At 39.0% G+C, this 20,117-nt stretch overlaps 1 protein-coding gene across 4 annotated transcripts in view; it reads left to right on the top strand.

Annotated features, from left to right (window-relative positions):
• The window catches only part of LOC113008869 (contactin-associated protein-like 4), a 113,857-nt gene that overhangs the window by 45,923 nt on the left and 47,817 nt on the right, over positions 1 to 20,117 (top strand). For all 4 annotated transcript variants that reach the window (XM_080291438.1, XM_080291440.1, XM_026146730.2 and 1 more), the window contains 4 exons: positions 751 to 898; positions 2,169 to 2,375; positions 16,806 to 16,981; positions 17,386 to 17,532. In XM_080291438.1, the coding sequence (XP_080147564.1) occupies positions 751 to 898; positions 2,169 to 2,375; positions 16,806 to 16,981; positions 17,386 to 17,532 (678 nt within the window). The remainder of the gene's footprint in view (positions 1 to 750; positions 899 to 2,168; positions 2,376 to 16,805; positions 16,982 to 17,385; positions 17,533 to 20,117) is intronic.

Here is a 20,117-nt window from a genome sequence, read left to right on the forward strand (position 1 = left end):
GCCCTTGAAGACGGCACTGAGATCACAATTATGCAGTGCCAGAGAAGCCAATTTCTCTCACACAGTTACATCGGTACACCCTCAGCTGAGTTTCTCACACAAACACACAGGTAGCATCACACAAGCGCTCCAGATAGGACACAAGCAAATGACATGCACAGGAACACATGGACACCTACTCTATACCGTATATGCAGCTTGTTCTTCTTGTTTTCTTCTTACACATATTATTGCAGGTGTTTCTCTGTGTGTGTGAGCCCTGCTGGATTCCCACAGGCAGCTGATTGGGAAAAATAGAAGCCATTAGTCTTTTAAAGAGAGGCTTGCTACGGAGACAGAATAGGTCCAAGTTATTGATCACTGGACAGAGATGAGGGAGAGGGAGAGACATTATCATTACTTAGGATCAATGGCTTCGGTGAGTTCAGAGTTTGAAAATGAAGATGGTCTCAGGGCAGAGGAGGTTTGGGAGACTTTTTCTTTCCACTGACAAAGAGATTTTCAGCCCTCGAATATGTAAAACTTTCAATGTATAATGGTCCTATCTAGCTTTTAGTCACCATTATGAACACTTGATGAGAAGCATATCTATCTGCTTTCCTGATAGAGGCATCACCCTTTAGTGTTTGTTATTGCTATTACATCATTATTACATTATTACATTGTTGTTGCAGCAATCAGCTGACTGAGACAGAGTGTAAGAATGAAGAAAACGGTAACTGTAACAAACATGTAACTGTATTGTTGCAGGCTTTTCCAGGTAACAGTAATGCTGACACTGTAGTCCAGTACAAACTGGAGCAGCCGGTCATAGCTCGCTTTCTTCGTTTAATCCCACTGGACTGGAACCCCAGTGGGAGGATTGGCCTCAGACTGGAAATATATGGATGTCGATATAGTAAGTAACTGTGAATTAAGTGTTATGTTATAGCAATTATAAATATATCCAATGTTTATTTTATCATAGAATATTTTGACCTTAAGTAACATATAATTATGTTATCAACAGTTAGTTGGTCTTGATTGCCTGTCTTGAAGTCTTTAATGCCCGACTGGCTTCAACTCATTTTGAATGCTAAAAATGTAAATGTGTTGTGGCATTAAAAGTGTCTTGTTTTAAAATATTACAAATGGCAGTTTTGGCTTGTTATTGTATTACAAGTATTTTGCTAGCAGCTAGTTTTGTATCTTAGAATGTAAAGTCAAACTTTAGTCAATTAATTAAAATCTTGATTTGTTGGATTAAATCTACACAGATTATCTCTATCAAATTTGGATTATGGTGTTTAAATGTGGTGCGGAAAAATAAGAAATGGTCCCTGGAACACCTTGAAAGTTATATTAATCCTGTAGCATTATATACAGAACAGGATTGTTCATTGTTTTTTTAGAAAAATAGATTTAAAATACTCCCACACACATAGGCTTTGGTTTGATTTTGCTCTGGTGTGTGATGTGAGTCATACAAACCTTTTGCAGTCAATTTAGAAACCATTAGTTCTTAGAAAAATAAGCAGTGCTATTCAAACACTAAGCCATGCACTAGAATTATTGGGTGTTGTGTGTGAGATGTACAGAGAACACATGGTTTTAATACAGAGTGCAATACGAATTGAAACAATAGAAATGTACATGCAAAATGCCTTCAAGCAATCCAAGCATTTCAAGGCAGCAGCAGCACAGCAAGCTTTGCTTCTTTGTAACTGACTTAACTAAATGTCAGCCCTGTTACTTTGTGTTGTACCCTACCTATAATAAAGCTATGGTTTGTAAAACTGTACTTCTGTGACAACAGGGCTTAAATTCAACTAGTGAAGCCTACTGATCAATCGCAATCGCCTCTTTATTTTAAAATATACTAAAGAAGTTTCACAAATCGAACATAGCATTGAACATAGCACCAAAAGGAATGGTCAACTCTGGGCTAAATCATATGGAAAAGTGATGTTAATGGAGTTAAATGTGCTTGCTGAGTAAATAATTTCACCAAGAGATCCAAATCTGTCTAGAAATATCTTACAATTCTGTGAAATTCATGATGTTAGAAAAATGGTGGCAAAGACAGAGTTTGCACAGTTGTGTTAGTATTTGGTGCTAGTATGTTATTTAAAATGAATGAAATGTAAAGAATAAAACTTTTCCCTCTCCCACTTAATTTTGTTCTGTAGCTTCTAGCGTGGCAAGCTTTGATGGGAGCAGAAGTAGCCTGGTCTACAGACTGAGTGTGAGGGCAAGCTGGACTGTGATGGAGACTATTTCTTTGAAGTTTAAAACCCTGAAGAATTCTGGGACACTGCTCCATGCAGAGGGACAGCGAGATCACAGCCTCACGTTGGTGCTCGAGAAAGGAAAGCTGCTACTCTACCACCTACAGGGTAGGACACCGGTCTCAAAGAGCTACAGACATAAATTAATGCTTTGTTGTGTTTTCTTACATGATAAACATAACCCCAATAATGCTGAATCATTCTGCGAAATTGCAGTTTATAGTGATATTGCCTAATTGGTTGTGCAAGATAAATATATTCACTCTGTTTAAATCAGGTCTTTTATGCATGTGTAGCTTGTCATGCTGAGACACACATTGTTGGAAAGGTGTGACAATGGCACTGCCAGCAGAGATGTAAAACATACATTTTCCATCATTTGAACAGGCAGCGGTAGCATCACATATACAGAAAGTCTGTGGTCCCAAAGGACTAGCACTAGCATTAGCTGCTAAGCTCTCTAAGAAGCCTCCTGTGACAACATTAGTTTAAACCCCAGCACGAGTCCTTCTGTAGGTATTTTCCCCGAGTCTGTGTTGTCCATCTGTTACTGCTGAATGTTTGTAATTTACATATATATATATGTGTGTGTGTGTGTGTATATAGTGTGACCCCTCAGCTTCCCACTGGATGTACTGATGGTATAAATTTGACTTCTAACCTGTAAGGGTCCTATTAGTGTCCAGAAAGACATAAAGGAGGGTACGCTTTAGGGCAGTCCAACTGATTTAACAAATTACTTGTTAAGATTTACCCTTTTGGGAAAAACCGTACCTGTCAGAGGGACTTTGTCTGCTGTGATGACGTGTGTTTTGATCTTAATAGTGTGCCTGATTGTCATGTTGTCATACTATATAATCAGGGACTATTTTGCACTCCTCAAACAGTTTGCAAGCAACATATTCACACCAACTGAACATGGTAATGTTTTTGGAAGGACCAAATCAGCAGTGATCGACTTCCTGAGGACAATGACTGAAACTCTGTGCTGGAGAGTGAGTGAAACTTCCGATGTTTGAATTGAATTCAATATTTTGGAAGTTCCTTGAGCCAACTGCACTGGCAAACTCTGCAGCTCCACTCATCTGTTCATTTATTTTTCTTTCATTGTTTAGTTCTGCGAGTAAATGTCAGCTAAACACGCAAACTGTACAGCATAATTATGCACTCACTCAGGGTCCAGAGCTTCCAAAATCCCTTCTGTGTATAGCAAATTTAATATCTTGCATGTTTTGTTCCTATAATGAAATGGAACAAGCTTGAAGTCACTCTCAACCCATCTGCTGGTTCACTTGCATGTTTGTCAGAAACAATTTTGGGAAATACCTCTGATTCAATTTTGATGAAACTCAGGGGAATTATGGTTCTTTCTACATATGCCTTTTAGCTCACTACAGTGCTTGTTTGTTTATCCATATGTCTCAAGCTAATTAGAAAGAGTGCTATATGTCTAACTCTGAAAAAGTTGGGATGCTTTGTAAAATGTAAATGAAAACAGAATGCAGTCATTTGAAAATCTCAAAAGCCATATTTTATTCACTGTAGAACATAAAACCATATTAATTGTTTTCCAATAAATATTAGCTTATTTTGAATTTCATAGCAACTAATTAAAATAACTGGCAACTGATCAGTAACATGACTGTGCATAAAAAGAGCATCTTAGTAAGGCAGAGTTTCTCATAAGGTAAGATGGGCAGAGGATCACTAATCTGTAAATTGTGTATTTCACAATAATGCTCATCAACATAAAATTGACTATGAATATGTCATCATGTACAGTACATAACATCATAAAAATATTCAAAAAATCTGGAGAAATCTCTGTGTGCAAAGGAAAGGACACAAAATCAATATTGGATGCATGTGATCTTTGGGGCTTCTAGGGCACCATATTAAAAACAGGCATGATATTGTTATGGAAATCACTGCACAGCTTGGGAAGACTTCCAAAATTCATTGTCTCTGAACACTGGTTACTGTGCTGTCCACAGGTACAGGTTAAAGCTTTATCATTCAAAGAAGAAGCCACTGCCTGAACAGTAGTGATGGGTCGTTCGCGAACGAAATGGCTCTTAGAGCCGACTCTTTGACATGAACGATGCGAGCCGGCTCCTTATCGCGAGCCGTCACGTGGGTTTTTTTTTCTTCTTTCTCTCTCTCTCTCTCTCTTGCACTTTTTTTCCGCTTCACTCTGCACGCGAGCCTTGTGCTTTACGCTGGGCAGAGGGGGGAGGGGCGGTAGTTACACTCAGTAGCACAGGAACAGAGCCAGAGAGAGAGAAAGAGAGCCAGGGACAACAACATCACATTAGAAAGGTATAGTAATCATCCACAACTATTTTCGGTTGCAGATGATAAAGGATTCAGAAAGTTTATTCATGCAGGTCCATATGACAGAGAATATGCATGTTCTTTTTGTTTTCATATTATAATTTATATTTAATTGTGTTGTGGTTTGCAGTGTTTTGTGTTGTTTTCACTTTAAATTTGTAAAAGGAAACAGCTGAAAATTTAAATGGTTAAAAGTTGAAATGTGAATAGTTGATTTTTGTATTATATGATTTATTTATTACATTTTATGTGGAGTGAATAAATAAAAGTATATTTACGGTGGCCCCTAGAGACAAAGCACATATAAACTTCAAATCACGTACGAACTCTGAAGCATGTACAAACTCCAAAACACGTAAAAACACCTACAATCAATCAATCAATCAATCAATCTTCATTTATAAAGCACTTTTCATACAGAGAAAATGTAGCACAAAGTGCTTTACATAGTTAAAAGCAGCCCACCCCACCCTCCAACTCACTCCCCACACTCTCAATACACATATATCCCCCCACCCACACACACATACACACACGCGCACACTTAAAGAGTAAAAATTGGGCTGGGCTCGCATGAGCCAAGTGAGGAAACACTATAACAGGGAGCCGTCTGCACCGGGAGCCGGTCACAGACCGCAGCCTCCAGGCTGGGCACACAGCAGGAGGGAGGCCAAGGAGCCCCCCAACCAGGCTGAGAGGACCCCAGAGACCCAGCAGCCACGGTCAATAACAGCCCCGGTGCAGAGAGCGCCTTCCGAGGAAACACTGGAGATATGACGCAATACAATATATATAGGGTAAAATGATAAAATAAATAAGAACAGGATACAATATAAATATAAATATAAATAGAATAAGAAGATTAAAAAATGAATAAGAATAAAATCAAACAAATATTAGGTAAATCCTAAATTAATAATAGAATAACAGGATAGAATAAATAAGCATAAAAAATAAATAAACGCTAAGTAAAAGCTAAATTAAAAAGGTGGGTCTTGAGCCTGTTCTTAAAAACATGTACGTTCTCTGCGGCCCTGAGCTCCTCCGGCAGGCTGTTCCACAGACGAGGACCATACCACTGAAACGCTGCCTCTCCGTGAGTATGTGTCCTGACTTTAGGGACAATCAAAAGGCCAGTACCAGAGGACCTCAGGGTCCGCGAGGGTTCGTATGGTAAAAGCAGATCTGAGAGATAAGAAGGCCCAAGACCATTAAGACATTTAAAAACCAATAAAAGAACTTTAAAATAGATCCTGAAACACACGGGGAGCCAGTGCAGCGATTCTAAAACCGGTGTAATGTGGGCCCGCCCTCTGGTCTTCGTCAGCACACGAGCTGCCGAGTTTTGCAAGAGTTGTAAAGTTGAAATATTCTTCTTAGGAAGACCAGAGAGCAGGGCATTACAGTAATCAATGCGACTGGTAATAAAAGCATGCATCAGCATCTCCGTGTTGGCCCGAGAGAGAATAGGGCGGACTCTGGCTATATTTTTTAGATGATAAAATCCAATTTTAGTTACATGTTTAACATGTGGGATAAAACCAAGCTCAGAGTCAAAAATAACACCCAGGTTTTTCACTTGTAGCGAAGGACATAGTGAAAATGCCTCTAATTTAGACAAGAGTTTCTCTCTCTGAGCCTCAGGACCGACAATTAAAACTTCAGTTTTGTCCTGGTTAAGTTGTAAAAAGTTTTCTGCCATCCAAGATCTTATATCCAAGATACAGTTAAAGAGGGCATCCATTTGTCTGGTGTCATCAGGAGACACGGAGATGTACAGCTGCGTGTCATCAGCGTAACTGTGGAAGTTCACTCCATGCCTCCTGATGACACCGCCGAGAGGGAGCATATACAAATTAAAAAGTACAGGGCCTAGAACCGACCCTTGAGGCACACCACATGTCATTTCATGGATCTTAGAGGAGCATGTATCCATACTCACCATAAAAGTTCTGTCAGAGAGATATGAAGTGAACCAGCTGTGTACAGCACCAGAGAGGCCCACCATGTGTTTCAGTCTGTTTAAAAGAATAGCGTGGTCTACTGTATCAAAGGCTGCGCTTAGATCCAGTAGCACCAGGACTGAGAGCTTTTGGGAGTCCCAGTTACATCTAAGATCATTTAAAACCTTTAGGAGAGCCGTCTCTGTGCTGTGGTTCACCCTAAATCCAGACTGGAATATCTCCAGGATCTGTCTATCATTGAGAAAATCAGTAATCTGAGTAAAAACAAGTTTTTCTAAGACTTTACTTAAAAATGGTAAGTTGGATACAGGTCTGTAGTTATTAAAATCATTACAATCCAAATTGCTCTTCTTCAGAAGGGGCCTCACCACCGCCGTTTTAAAGGCAGCAGGGAAGACACCCAACTGAAGAGAGCAATTCATCATGCATAAAAGCTCAGCCTCAAAAAATCCATAAAGTGTTTTAAAGAGTGAAGAAGGAATTGGATCTAAAAGACATGTGGTGGGTCTCACTGTGGAGAAAACCTTCTGAAAGTTCTCAGCATTAACCAGGACAAAGCTGTCCAGTGTCTCCTCAGGTACAATCGAGCCCTCAGATGTGTTTACAATCATATCGCGATTAGATAAAATATCAGATCTGATGGCGCTGATCTTTCCCCTGAAGTGGTCTGCAAACTGCTCACAGAGCGAGTCTGTGGGGGTTCTTTGGGAGCTTTTAAAATCAGGGTTAAATAAATGATCTATGGTGGAAAAGAGGACCTTGGGATTATTTTTGTTAATACTGATTATTTTGGCGAAGTATGAATTTCTTGACTTCCTTAATGTATTATTGTACACTTTAAGTTGCTCGCAAAATATTTGATGGTTGATATTATTTTTATTTTTCCTCCATCTCCTTTCTGCTGCCCTGCAATTTCTTTTGAGTTTTTTGACTTCTTCGTTTCTCCAGGGTGATGCATGTTTTACGTTAATCTTTTTGGTGGTGAGTGGAGCAACGGAGTCAAGGCTTTTCTTCAGTTTGCTGTTGAAATAACTAAAAATCAAATCGCAGGATGCAGGTAAAATCACAGGGGGGCATTCGTCTAAAACCCTGGTAAAATTTGCAGCCACTTCAGAGGTTAGATAGCGCCTCCTCACAGTTCGCACCGAGGTCTCCCGCTGAATAAAACCGGTGATGTTAAAAAACACACAGTAGTGGTCAGAGACAGCCAAGTCAACAACAGAGGACACGCTGGTGGACAGCCCATGGGTGATGACCAGGTCCAGAGTGTGTCCTCTGTTGTGAGTACAAACTCCAAAACACGTAAAAACATGTACAAACTCCGAAGCACATAAAAACTCAGAAGCACATAAAAACTCAAAACACGTACAAAAGACAACAGAAGTGCTCCAGGATGCTGGGCGCAGTGTTGAGCTTTTGTTATCTTGTGGCTACACAAGCCAGCAAGTACCAACGACCAGATTTGGTGTGTGATAGTAACAGGTAAATGAACTTTTTTTTAAATTATTTGAATATATATGAGTGCCTGTGTATAAATACACAAACAATACACACATGCTTTCAATTGTGTAATTTAAGTGATCTAGTAGCTCTGCTTTGGAAGTTTAGTTCATGCTAGAAATGTGTTTTGGAGATTGTACATGTTTTGTCTCTAGGGGCCACCGCATATATTTATATATAAACATATATAAATAAAACCACTTTTTTAAAATTAGTAATTCCTTTTGTGCATAATTTTATATTATTGTTAATCATAAATTAATTAAAGCAACAAAACAACCTGAAGAGCCGGTTCGGAGCCTCTTTTTAGTGAGCAGAACCGAAAGAGCCGGATCTCTAAAAAGAGCCGGAAATCCCATCACTACTGAACAGTATCCAGAAAGGTCCCCAATCTCTCTGGGCCAAAGCTGAATTAAAATGCACACATGCTACTATCCCATCCAGACAATACCTTTTCAGGGAAAATCTTGCACATTTCAGCAGGATTCCTAAACCTCACACTGCATCTATTACAGCAGCACGGCTTCATAATGGAAGTCTGGGAGCTAACCTGACCTGTAGTCCAGACCTTTCATGAACTGAAAACATCTGATACATCACGAAACAAACAAACGAACAAACAAAAAAAATGCCACGAAGAACATCCAGGACTTTTGAGCAGCTTGAACCCTCTATCAGACAAGATTAGGACAACATTCCTCTCACAGGAATCCAGCAGTCAGTCTCCTCCGTTTCCAGATGTTGTTAGAAGAACACGGCATCCTACACAGTGGGAAACATGGCCCTTTCCCAACTTTTTTAACGTGTTGTTCAAAATGAAGAAATACTTTTTTTAAAAAAAAAAGGATACATCTGATATGTCCTATATTTAATCTATTGTGATTAAAATATGGGTCTGTGACATTTGCAAATCAATTCTTTATTTACATTTGTTTACACAGCGTCCCTACTGTTGTTATCTGGATTTGTACATATCTGGCAGATACAGTCAATCAGAATGTTGGTGATTGACTGTCAAGAAGGAACTTGTGTTTAGCTTTGTTCTTTTCTTGTCTTGTTTGTCTCACTGATTCTTAGCTATTCCCAGATTCTTCGCCTCTATCTAGTGGGGGGTCTCACTTTCTGGCCGTTTCTCTCCCAGCTTGACATCCTCATCTCTCTCTTTTAATCTATAATATATGATGGATGCTATAAACATGTGTCAAGGATGAACACTGTGGAGCACAGTGGGTTAGCATAACATAACCCACTGCCTGTGTGGAAGCTAATGAAGGTAAAATGTTGTGATGACCATGAAGCTACAGACACAGGACTCAAAAGCACAACTTAGAGAGATAGAATTAAAAGTAAAAAAAATAAAAAATAAAATAAACACTCTTCACTTTAACAAAAAAGTTTGGTAATCACTCAGCCGCTGACAGGGACCAGGCCATGGCAGTACAGGGAATCTGGGAAGTCAAATTCCCTAAAAATGTACACTGGGAACTAGAGGCTGGAGCACACAATACAGTCTGGCACAGAAAGAGAGGTACAACCATATTAAATAAACTCTGGGAATGGCACAATGAGGCACAGATGACACTCATGATGGTGGAGATGACACAACACTGAAGTGCCTAAAACACGTGTATTAAAATAAAATAGGAAACCATGATGAATGACAGGAAAATAGAAAACATGACCCAAGGTGCAAGGCGAGACATCGTGTGTGCGTATCTGGCGTAAACAAGGTTAAACCTGAGGTGCTGTTGGACTGCCAGCCTGTCGTATTATCACCATATGGCAAAGCTCTCATCAACCGTGCCATCTGGCTGCTGGAGTACTCTGCTGCTCTGCTCATCAGCCAGGCCTTCCTTTCAGTTACAGCTGAAATTAAAAGTGCAGCTTCCTGAGAATATATCACTTTCCCTCAGAAAACCATATTTTGTGGTCCTAAATGAAGTTATATTCCAAAAGTGAAACTGCAGATAATTAATCATAGAAATTAGTTTTATGTGTTTATTTATTTATTTATTTATTTCTGTGATGTAAGATTGTGTGGTTATATTTATAACAAAGCAATAATTTGATCTAAAGTTAAACTTTCTTTGATGTAGCAATAAATGAACAAATAAATAAATAAATAAATAAAAAGCACCACTTAGTCACTGTACTTTTCATTAATCACAGTATTCTCTTATCCCAAAACAGGGGGCATGCAGTATAGTTGAAATTTTGCAGACTAGTTGTTTGGTTGCTGAAAAACTGAGTGAGACTCGGTACCTGCTCTTTGTGTGGGTGAAAGGAGAATTCAAAGAAAGATTAGGTTAGAGCATTGATGAACTAATGGTAGCACACACCAGAAGGTCAAGTAGGAGTATGATGCAACAGAGAGCATCCGGCTGTTAGAACTAATAATCGATCAAAACCTTCTTAGATGCACTATAAGCACCGAATTTCCCACAATTCCTGCCATGTTTTGATTTGTGGAAAACTGAATATTTTGACCATCACTATAAGCAAAGCTGAGTTTGCTCCATGCATATATTGCTTGAAGATTGTCCACCAGATTGGATGTGATACGAAATATGTGCTCTATGGAGAAATAAGTCCTCCAAACTGGTTGGCAAGTGGTTCCTTGGGTTTATGACAGTTCCTGGTGAAATCAGATGCAAAGAGGTTGCTGTGCAAAAAAACATCCTTACAGTTGCTTTGGCCATTAACAGGTTGCCATGGATGTCTGTAGTTTGCATGGAAGACACAGACTTGTCTGCAAACACTACCTTCAAAGTAAAAGTGTGCTTCAATGGCGCAGCAATGGCTCAACTTTTACTTTGAAGGCTAACAATTTCAGTTTTCTAGCTGTGTTGCATTTTCCACAGTTTCACTGTAACTTGGAAAACACATGTCAACTAGTCAGTTTCTTTCATGCATACTACAAGTGACACGTAGCAGTCTGCCAGCAACCAAAGCCAGGTGTTTGCAGGTAGGAAATATATGTTTTGCTTTAGTGCACAGTAGCTGCCAGGAGGGGGCACTGAGTGTCACTAGGCCTGAGAGATGGGGCTTTATTAAACTTACCCTACAGGGGCACATGTTCGAAATGACAGACAAGTCAACATCATATGTTTAGTGATCATATGACAACAAAACCTGAATACAATACATGCTGTACCATTCAGTTCACGTTTCACAATTGTCAGACTTCCTGCATCATCCATTTACTTAACCATAAAAAGCATTTCAAGAGAAGACATAATTCAACTGCATTTTAGTGTTATATTAATGTTTGAACAAGGGACCTTTGCCATGCAGACACACACACACACACACACACACACACACACACACACACACACACACGCTGAAAATCCCAGATTCCCTCAGCTATTTTTCTAAGATTTTGTGAAAGCCTAAATTTGCTGTTTCCAACTCCAGGCCTCTCTCTACTTCTTTACATCCCCTCACCCTAGTCTCACCCTCCCCTTTCTGCATTCTTGAAATAAAAAGCAGAATATTGTCCAATTCCCATTATGACTGGGTGGAAGCAGTTTATTTCCCTGGTGGTATTGTCTAGTATATGTCAGCTGGAAAGAGGCGTCATCTGCAAAAGCTGTCAGTCTGACATCAGCTCCCTGAGTGACGCCTGTCACATCCCTGCTAGGCTCAGTCCGATAGTCAGCAAAGTGCTCAACGAACTTGGCTGGGAACGACAGTAAACACAGGATTGTTGTAACGGTGCAGAGATTATATTGAGCTAAATTGAGATTATCCTAAAAATCGTACTTCGCCCCAGTCACAGCACTGACACTGCACGCTCTCTTTATTGCCCTGCCTCTCTGTCAATCCCTACCCTATTGTTTTTTTGCTATTGAAAAAAATATTTATGTTTATTTATCAAAGCCTTTTTCATATGTGATCCAAATTCTGCCTCTGCTAGTTCTTTTTTCAGATTGAATTATTTACCTTTAACAATTGCATGGTATTCATCTTTTGTCTTCTTCCTCCCTCCGAATCTCCAAGGAGCTTGGAGTCTACAGACAGTGTAATTTAGATCAATAGCTTGGAGCATCCACCCTGAGCCACAGCATGCTCCTCCACAGTCAGCTATTGGAAGACAAGAGAAGATCAAACTAACAGAGCTAATAGATAATAGCAGAAGGTTTAGATCCATTATCTAAACACTGAAGAATGTGCGAGACTCTCTGAAGCTTTTCACAGTTATCTCTCCCTTTTGCCGGCCTGATCCTGTCAGTCCCGGTCCTCTCTTTAACGGTGATTCATGTCACTTCACGAGAACAGCAAGCTGGCTGAGACAGAGAGGTGGCTGTGAACACTGTGAACTGGGTAAATGTACAGCTTATAAGGTTGCAAGTGTTTTCATTAATTAGTGAGCAACATCCATTAGCATAAGTACACGTCTGAATGGAAACACAAAGACAGGAATAACAGACAGACCAATAGACAGTGACCAAGGAGACAGACAGTCAAACAAACACATGCAGTGAGACACTTAGACCCTCTCTGTGTGCCTGTGGCTGTCCAAGCAGTTGGAATAAATTGACTGGCTCATTAAGATTTATGTCCGCTATCCAAAACCATCTCATTTCCTCTATGCTTTACATTTATCAAAATGTCAGTTTGCTGTAATGTAGCCTGCTGCTTCATAATTCACTTCAATTCTGAACTGCCATTGGAAAACTGTAATACACAGCAGTAAATGCGCTGAGGGCTCCAGTGCCTTTTGGACAAATGGTGTTAAGTATCACTGACGAAATTAGGATGGCATCAGAGATCCATGCGGGGCAGGCTGCATGTTAAGTGAAAGGCTTTCTTCTCTCCGTATTCTCAGCAGTGAGGACATGCTGTGTTCACTGTCTGGTCTCTGGCATACTAAATGGAATATTTCAGGGTTTACAGTAGCACGACTTTGCCACAATCAGCATTTTGCTCATTGTACGGAGCAGCAAAAGCTACAACTAGATCTTCCCCCCAGGCATCTGAACAGCGCCGCTGAAATGAGATGAATGTCTTTGGACAAAGTGTGCCAATTGGCAGAGAAAATAGAAGACAATGAACTGCGGTGATTGCTGTTGCATTTGCTTACTCAATTCCACTTTGTCTACAGCGATTTACTCGTTTTGTATGCTGCCTCCCAAGAGTCCCAGAGGAGCCAGAAAATGGAAAGAAACCTCTTACTGCACTCCCCTGCTGTATGATAGGTTTCTTACTACTGAATTTTTTGGTGCGGTAAAAATAAAGAATGCATCTTTAAAATAGAATTTAAAACAATTTAAAAAAAACCCTCATAGTTCATTGTTTAAAGGCAAATGTAAAAATGTAAATGACTGCCGTCTTGTTTGCCTTTGAAGACACTGGGAAGTGAAAGAGATTTGTGGCAGAAAAAAAGGAGAACAAATGGAGGACTCTTTCTAAATATTAATTTACTGTGGATGGTAAATATTGCTATAACTTCTTGCCTTTCACACTTACTATAGGACTGATTTGGTTCATTTAAATTTATGGTAAGCTAAAATGAATGTTTCAAAAGAAGACATACTTTGTCTAGAGAGACAAAGTATGTCTCTGACAAAGAATTCAAAAAAGAATAGGAATAGCATCTTTGGGGTATAAATGCCAACCTATGCTATAATTATCTACTACTCTGTGTCTACAAGGGACTATCTAGCACTTTGATCTTGATGTTGTTGCTTTCATGTTTTCTGTTTAGTAGGTTTTTAAAAAAACAGTTAAACACTTTTATGTTCCCCTCAGGATCTTAGTGATCTCTTAATTGAGGTTTTTTGTAAACAAATGCAAGTTGTTGCCAGTGTGGTAAAGCGTTTTACCTTTAGACTGTACATTAAAATGGACATAGCCACTTTGACATCATCTATACGTTTGATACTTAATTCTCTCTGACAGCAAATGGGACGCCAATTTGTGCTATTGAAAAAGATACTGTATTTACTGGAAAAACTGAAGTATTTTGGTAAAACATCTTGATGCATTCTCAATCATCCAGGTAAGTAAATCTCCAAAAGTTGATTCTGTTCATCTGGACGTAGCGTTTTCAGTGCGAGAAACGTTTCGTCACTCATCGTTTCTCGCACTGAAAACACTACGTCCAGATGAACAGAATCATATTTTGATAAAAAATAACACAAATTGTCATTCAAAACAGCCACAGCCATTAATTATATATAATATAACCAGATTATATAACCCTAATATAAATAGGTGGGTAATAACTTATAAAAATGTATCCCATGTTGTTTTCAAGACAAGATAACAAGAGAAAAGAACAGACCCAAAACATGTTGTATCTTGATATAACCAAGGCCGTTTATGCAATACTCAATTCATTTTGGATTTTTCATAGAGGGTACTGCATCTGCAATTTTGTTGTGCAACCTTATGTAGAATAATGATAATTAAATTAATCTTGATCTTTTTCAAAGCCATTGATCTGTGAAATGGTTTGACACCATTGGTAAGACTGTGTGTCCTACCATTCTCATACACAAAGATGCAAATACATGAAATCAACAAATCTGAAACCCACTCATAGTCAAATTCTTGCCATGGATGTCTTGCTCCTTTTCTTTCTGTATGGTATGAAATTCCTCGTAACTGTGACTAAAACTAAGAATTGGTTTTGAGAATGTGTGTTAGCTTTGCAGTGAAGTTGTATTTTAAATGCTGGCACGGTTACGGTTCTCTTAAATTGAACCTTCTTTCTCTCAGCTTCCTATTAAACTTGCAGGCAAGGAGAAGAGGAATAAGGGAATCAAGACTGACAGAGAGTCAGAAAGAGATTCATTAATGGAAGTGAAGTGTTTCTATTATTGTTTTCTCTTAAACTACTTGTTTATCCTCAGCATAAGTACTGGATGCAAGAGGAAGACAGGCTTCTGTCGATGGAACTAAGCTAGCTGTTTCCCATGTTCCTATCTCTGCGCTAAACTAAGCTAAGGTAGTTGTGTCCTGATCAAAGCTCCATTGTTGAAGCCCCTGAAAAGTTGGTTTCAGACTGGAAGTAAGTTTGGATACTATTTAACATTAATCACGATCTCAGTTAAACTTAAGAGCATTGTGTAGCCACTTATTTGTTTAGCATTGAATACTCACTTAAATGTTTGTGTAATCACAAACTGTGTTATAAAAGATAGAGACACTGATCACTTATTGGTTTGTGAATTTTAATACTGTTTTCCTCGATTTGGCTATTTTTGGCTATTTTAGTCAGTCCTGCATTTTTTAGGAGGTAGGGATATATTTGGAGAAGCTGGAACGTTTACTCATCAGCTAACATTAGCTAGCTTCATTAGCAAGGTGCCTCTTTAGGCTACAGTAGGAGCAGAACACACAGGCGACTTAGTGCTAACGTATTAATAAAGTAATACTAGCATAACCAAACTGAATTACAATACATTTAACCATAGCACTGTAACATGAGATAGCTAACAGCCGGTGTGTACTTTTAATCCACTTTTGGTTCGTATAAAAAATACTGATGAGATTTATTTACGTACATTTATTTATTTTTGCTTATTTCCATTGCAAAATTGAGCATTTTAGCACAGGAAATAAATAGGAGCAACTAGCTTTGAGGAACTATCCTCAAGTTGCCTCTAGACTACCTGCAGTTTTTGTGACTTCCATGTTAGATTTATCTTTCAGATTTTAATTTTAATTTGATTTAATTTGATTGTTAGTAGTGGGAAAACTGTCGTTGGACCTTTGATTCATAGCTAAAGCACAATACTAAAGACAATTTAGGATAAGTCTAATATATCTCTGTAACATTGCCAATATAGAAAAAAATGAAGTCACTGATGCAAACTTTGAATGCAGCGTACTCCCTTGTTGAAACCTGAAACTGATACCCACAGTTTGATCTATTCAGCAAGTTGATCGCTGACAGTTATTTTAGATTGGAGAAACTACTTGGTTTATGATAGTAGTGGTTAAAAACCTCAAACTGATTTGGGGAGCAGGCTTCAGATTTTTTGTAAGGTTTCTTCTTTCTAACTCCCAGCCACCAATTTTCCAGCATTTACCAGCCTTTTGCGTAGCTCTACCTCAGACCCCTAAACACACAATGAGGAGTTGGAATTCTGTAATTTGAACTGTCTTTCTATCTAGAAGAAAACACCTTTCATAATTAATGACTTGGCTTATATCTCTCCTTTTGTTGTAGCTCATTCTGTCAGCAGAACCTCGTTTCCTAACCAACACATTGGAGGACCCAAAGATAAATCCACCTATCAGACCTACTGGTGTTGGGTCTGTCATTAATTATGTCCTGGTATCATTTTGTAGCATCATCATTTCTCGTACTCTGTCCTCCTCCCTCTCAGCATACAGAAATGTGCTCTATAATGAAAGAGGGTGACCTCAGTGACCTGCTTCTTGTTTTGAAACAGAGATTAAAAAATATCCCACTGATGCAGCAATCTTTCCGTGGCGCTTTTTGTTTTGATAGATTGAACACAATCCCTTCCTATAGGTGTTTTGCTGGGAAAAAACACTGACTATTTTCTTTACAGATGTTTGTCCTTGTTAAAAATGTTTTATGGATGTTCTTCTTCAAGTGCGTTGGAGGTAATAAACTTCAGGAAAAAAAAAATCTAAGATCCTCAGCAGGAGATGCATAATGGGATTTCTGCGTTGGCCGGGGATGTTGCTCTTCTCTGAAATGTACCATGGCACCGACATGACAACTTTTCTCCCGCTCCTCTCTCCCTCTGTGTTGCAGGTGTGAGTTCATCCTCTGGTGGTCAACTTCTCGTTTCCCTGGGCAGTCTGCTTGATGACCAGCACTGGCACCATGTAAAGCTGGAGCGGCTCAGCACTCACCTAAACCTGACCGTAGATAAAAATACACTGCAGGTTCAAATACCGGCTGATCTCAGCCACTGGCACATTCACACGGTGAGAGGAAACACACAGACACACACACACACACACATTCTGAAGCAAACGTGTCAAAAGCGCATCCACTCCTGCAGAAATATTCATTTGTTCAGCAGCGTGAGTGAGTTAGAGTGAGAATAAATCAGACAGGACGTTCAAGTCATATTAGTTCTTCTAGTGAATGAAAAGGCAGAAGGTGGGCAGCTTTCTGTGCCAACCAGCTTGAGAGGGTTATTCAAAGGGGCTATTCAGTGCATAATTTAACTGTGTGAGTGTACTGAGGCAATGAAGAGGTGTTTTTGAGCTTATTTTTCTGCGTTAAAAGGCAGCGTACTCTGTGAATGAACCTCTTACAGCAACCTTGATGTCATTCAGAGGAAGAAGGTAATATTATTATAGCGTGTTTTGAAATTACTGTGCAGCTGACGGTGGCAGCTGTCCAGAGCCACGGACTGCAGAAACCCATCCTGTCCAACAGGAACTTTCATGGCTGCCTTGAGAACCTGCTGTACAGCGACATCAACCTGATAGACCTGGCCAAACACGGCAGTTCACAGGTCGCGATAGTGGTGAGTCATTATATTTCAGCATTTTATGAATTAATTTTACCACAAGCACTAAAAGTAATAGTGTGGTACAATTTTGCCTACTAATTGCTTGTCACTCATGATGCCGAACTAGAGCTGTAATGTTATTAATTTAAGTTTTGCATGTTTATATTAATAATTCTGAGGACAGCTCTTTGCATACACGCAGTTTCAAAAAGTTTAGTAGAAAAAAAGCAAAAGTTTTTGTGGAGTCTAGGATTGAGAATGACTGCTATATGTCACCGTGTAGTAACTCCTTTCTTTTACACAAAGCTTTCATTGTTAAATATGTAAAAAAAAAACAACAAAAAAAACATGGCCTCATCTTAGTGTGCGTAAAGGAGAAAAGCTGAGTCCAAGTCCAAAGCCAGCTCAAAGACATCTGTTCTTTCAGTACAATATTCATTGTTGTGTTGGGGTTCACTTGCCAGTTCATCTTCATGCATCTCTGCTTGTGTAGGGTGTATGGCACATTCATCTGTCGTTTAGCAGCAAGTGCCTTGACTGCCTCCACAATCCATTTGTAATATCTGTAAAGTATTCTAAATATTTTATTTCAGCTTTTTGTTTTGTTTTGCAAGAACTGCAATGTTGAGTCCTATATGACATTTCAAACCTACGAGAAAAGAAGAGATTTTTGAGCATACGTTGAAATTGCTTCATTTTTGTGTACTAAGTTGTATTTTCAAAATGCATCTTCAGGAATCACTTCTTTTCTAATAGGTTTGTAATGTCATGAAGGACTCAGCATTGCAGTTCTTGCAAAAACTAAACATTCAATATTAGTCCTGAGTCCAATGACTCCACCATCTAGTCGAAGCCTTTCTGTGTGGAGTTTACACGTTCTCCACATGACACTGTCGATTCTCTCCAGATACTCTGGCTTCTTCCCACAATCCAAAGACATGCATTTAGTGGGATTCGATTATTAGTGATAGTAAATTTCGCACAGGTGTGAATGTGGTTGTCCATCTTTCTGTGTTAGCCCTGCATCATATTGGTGACCTGTCCAGGGTGTACCCAGCCTTCCACCCTGTGGTGCCCGGGATAGGCTCTAGCCGTCCCCTATGACCCTGAGGATAAGCAAAAGTGAATGGATGGATAATTATTGTTGTATTGTTTTACACTTTCTTCTTACTCTAAATTGTGTTTGGTGATGATCCACTTTGTGTGTTATTTGTAAGAATGCGTTAACATCTATCATTATTGCATCTCTAGTGAATAATTTACTGGGCCATTGCATCGATTGAACCAATGTGCAGAAGTTAAATGTACTTCATTAATTCACATAATTCACTTATCAGCTACACATTAGCAGTCAGCACTGGTTAGCTATTGGAATGGCTGCTGTGCTTTGCATGTACTGTTTTTGCAGCTAGTAATGGTCTTTATGTAGATTTTATGTGCACGCTCCCTGCCATTCTATGTTTTCTATTGGTCATGCAAATGTCACACCATGTCACCAGCGAGTGCTCACCAACCAGGAAAATAATAAATTTCAGAGCACAACGGTGCCATTGAAGCGTTGTATGTGAAGGGCACTTTAGCAAGGTAATCGGGCAAATTTAAGAGTTTATGTTTGATTTGTTTTTGGGAAGTTTTAAAAAGTTTTTACAAAAGTCAGCCACAGCCCTATATCTAGGGTTTAATATGGATATGAGGGGTAGCATCACTGCATCAGAGTTTTTTTTCCACCACTCTGATTATTTATAGGTCAGTCTGGCTGATCCTATTTTCATCCACCAGTAGACTGCACCTCTAGAAAATTAGGGGAAAAAAATCCATGCACATCATCTCCACCTTGTTGAGCTGTTACAGAGCCAAAAAATGTGACATAGACATCTTCCACATATCGCTGGTCTTCCATGTGTTATTCATAGAAGATTTATTCATCAGTTGTTTGTCCTATGTAAGACGTGGATGTGATCGTATATTATTGTCAGTGATCGTGGTCATTGGACCTAACACAGGTGATTAAAGATGGGAAGGTATGCTTGAAACATCACAAAGTACTAAATGCATTAAATAAAGAAATTGGAGTTCTGCAGTGTGCCAATCGTTCATTTTTTTCCCTTTGAAAATCAAACATTAGCTGCAAGTTCAAAGCAACTTTCAGTTTATGTATTTGTAGCTTAAGAACAAGTGACATTTTTATAGTAAATAAAAAGTCTTCTGTAAAAAAAATCATTTAATAGAAAAATGGTGTTTTATTATAGTGATGATAGCATTTTCTAGTAAAGCTGTGTTATCCTTCTGTCAAGGCTGTCAATTTATTATGATAGTAATTAATTATTTAGCATTTATCATTCTTCTGTTAGAGTACTTCCGTGATAAAAGTTTGAACAAGCTGTGAACTTTTATTCCCTACGACAGACTTTTAGTGACTTTTCCCCCAGCCTTCCTCTTTGCCTTTTCTGCATCGTGGTAATTATTATGCTAATGGTCACTGTCATGATTACTATTGTTATCATCATTATTTTCATCATTTGCATCATCATCCTCCCTATTTTTACACCCATCATCATCATCATCATCAGCGTCATTAGCATCATCATAATCTCCTTCAT

The sequence above is a fragment of the Astatotilapia calliptera genome, chromosome 17 (assembly GCF_964374335.1).
Source record: "Astatotilapia calliptera chromosome 17, fAstCal68.1, whole genome shotgun sequence".
Classification (NCBI taxonomy): Eukaryota; Metazoa; Chordata; class Actinopteri; order Cichliformes; family Cichlidae; genus Astatotilapia; species Astatotilapia calliptera.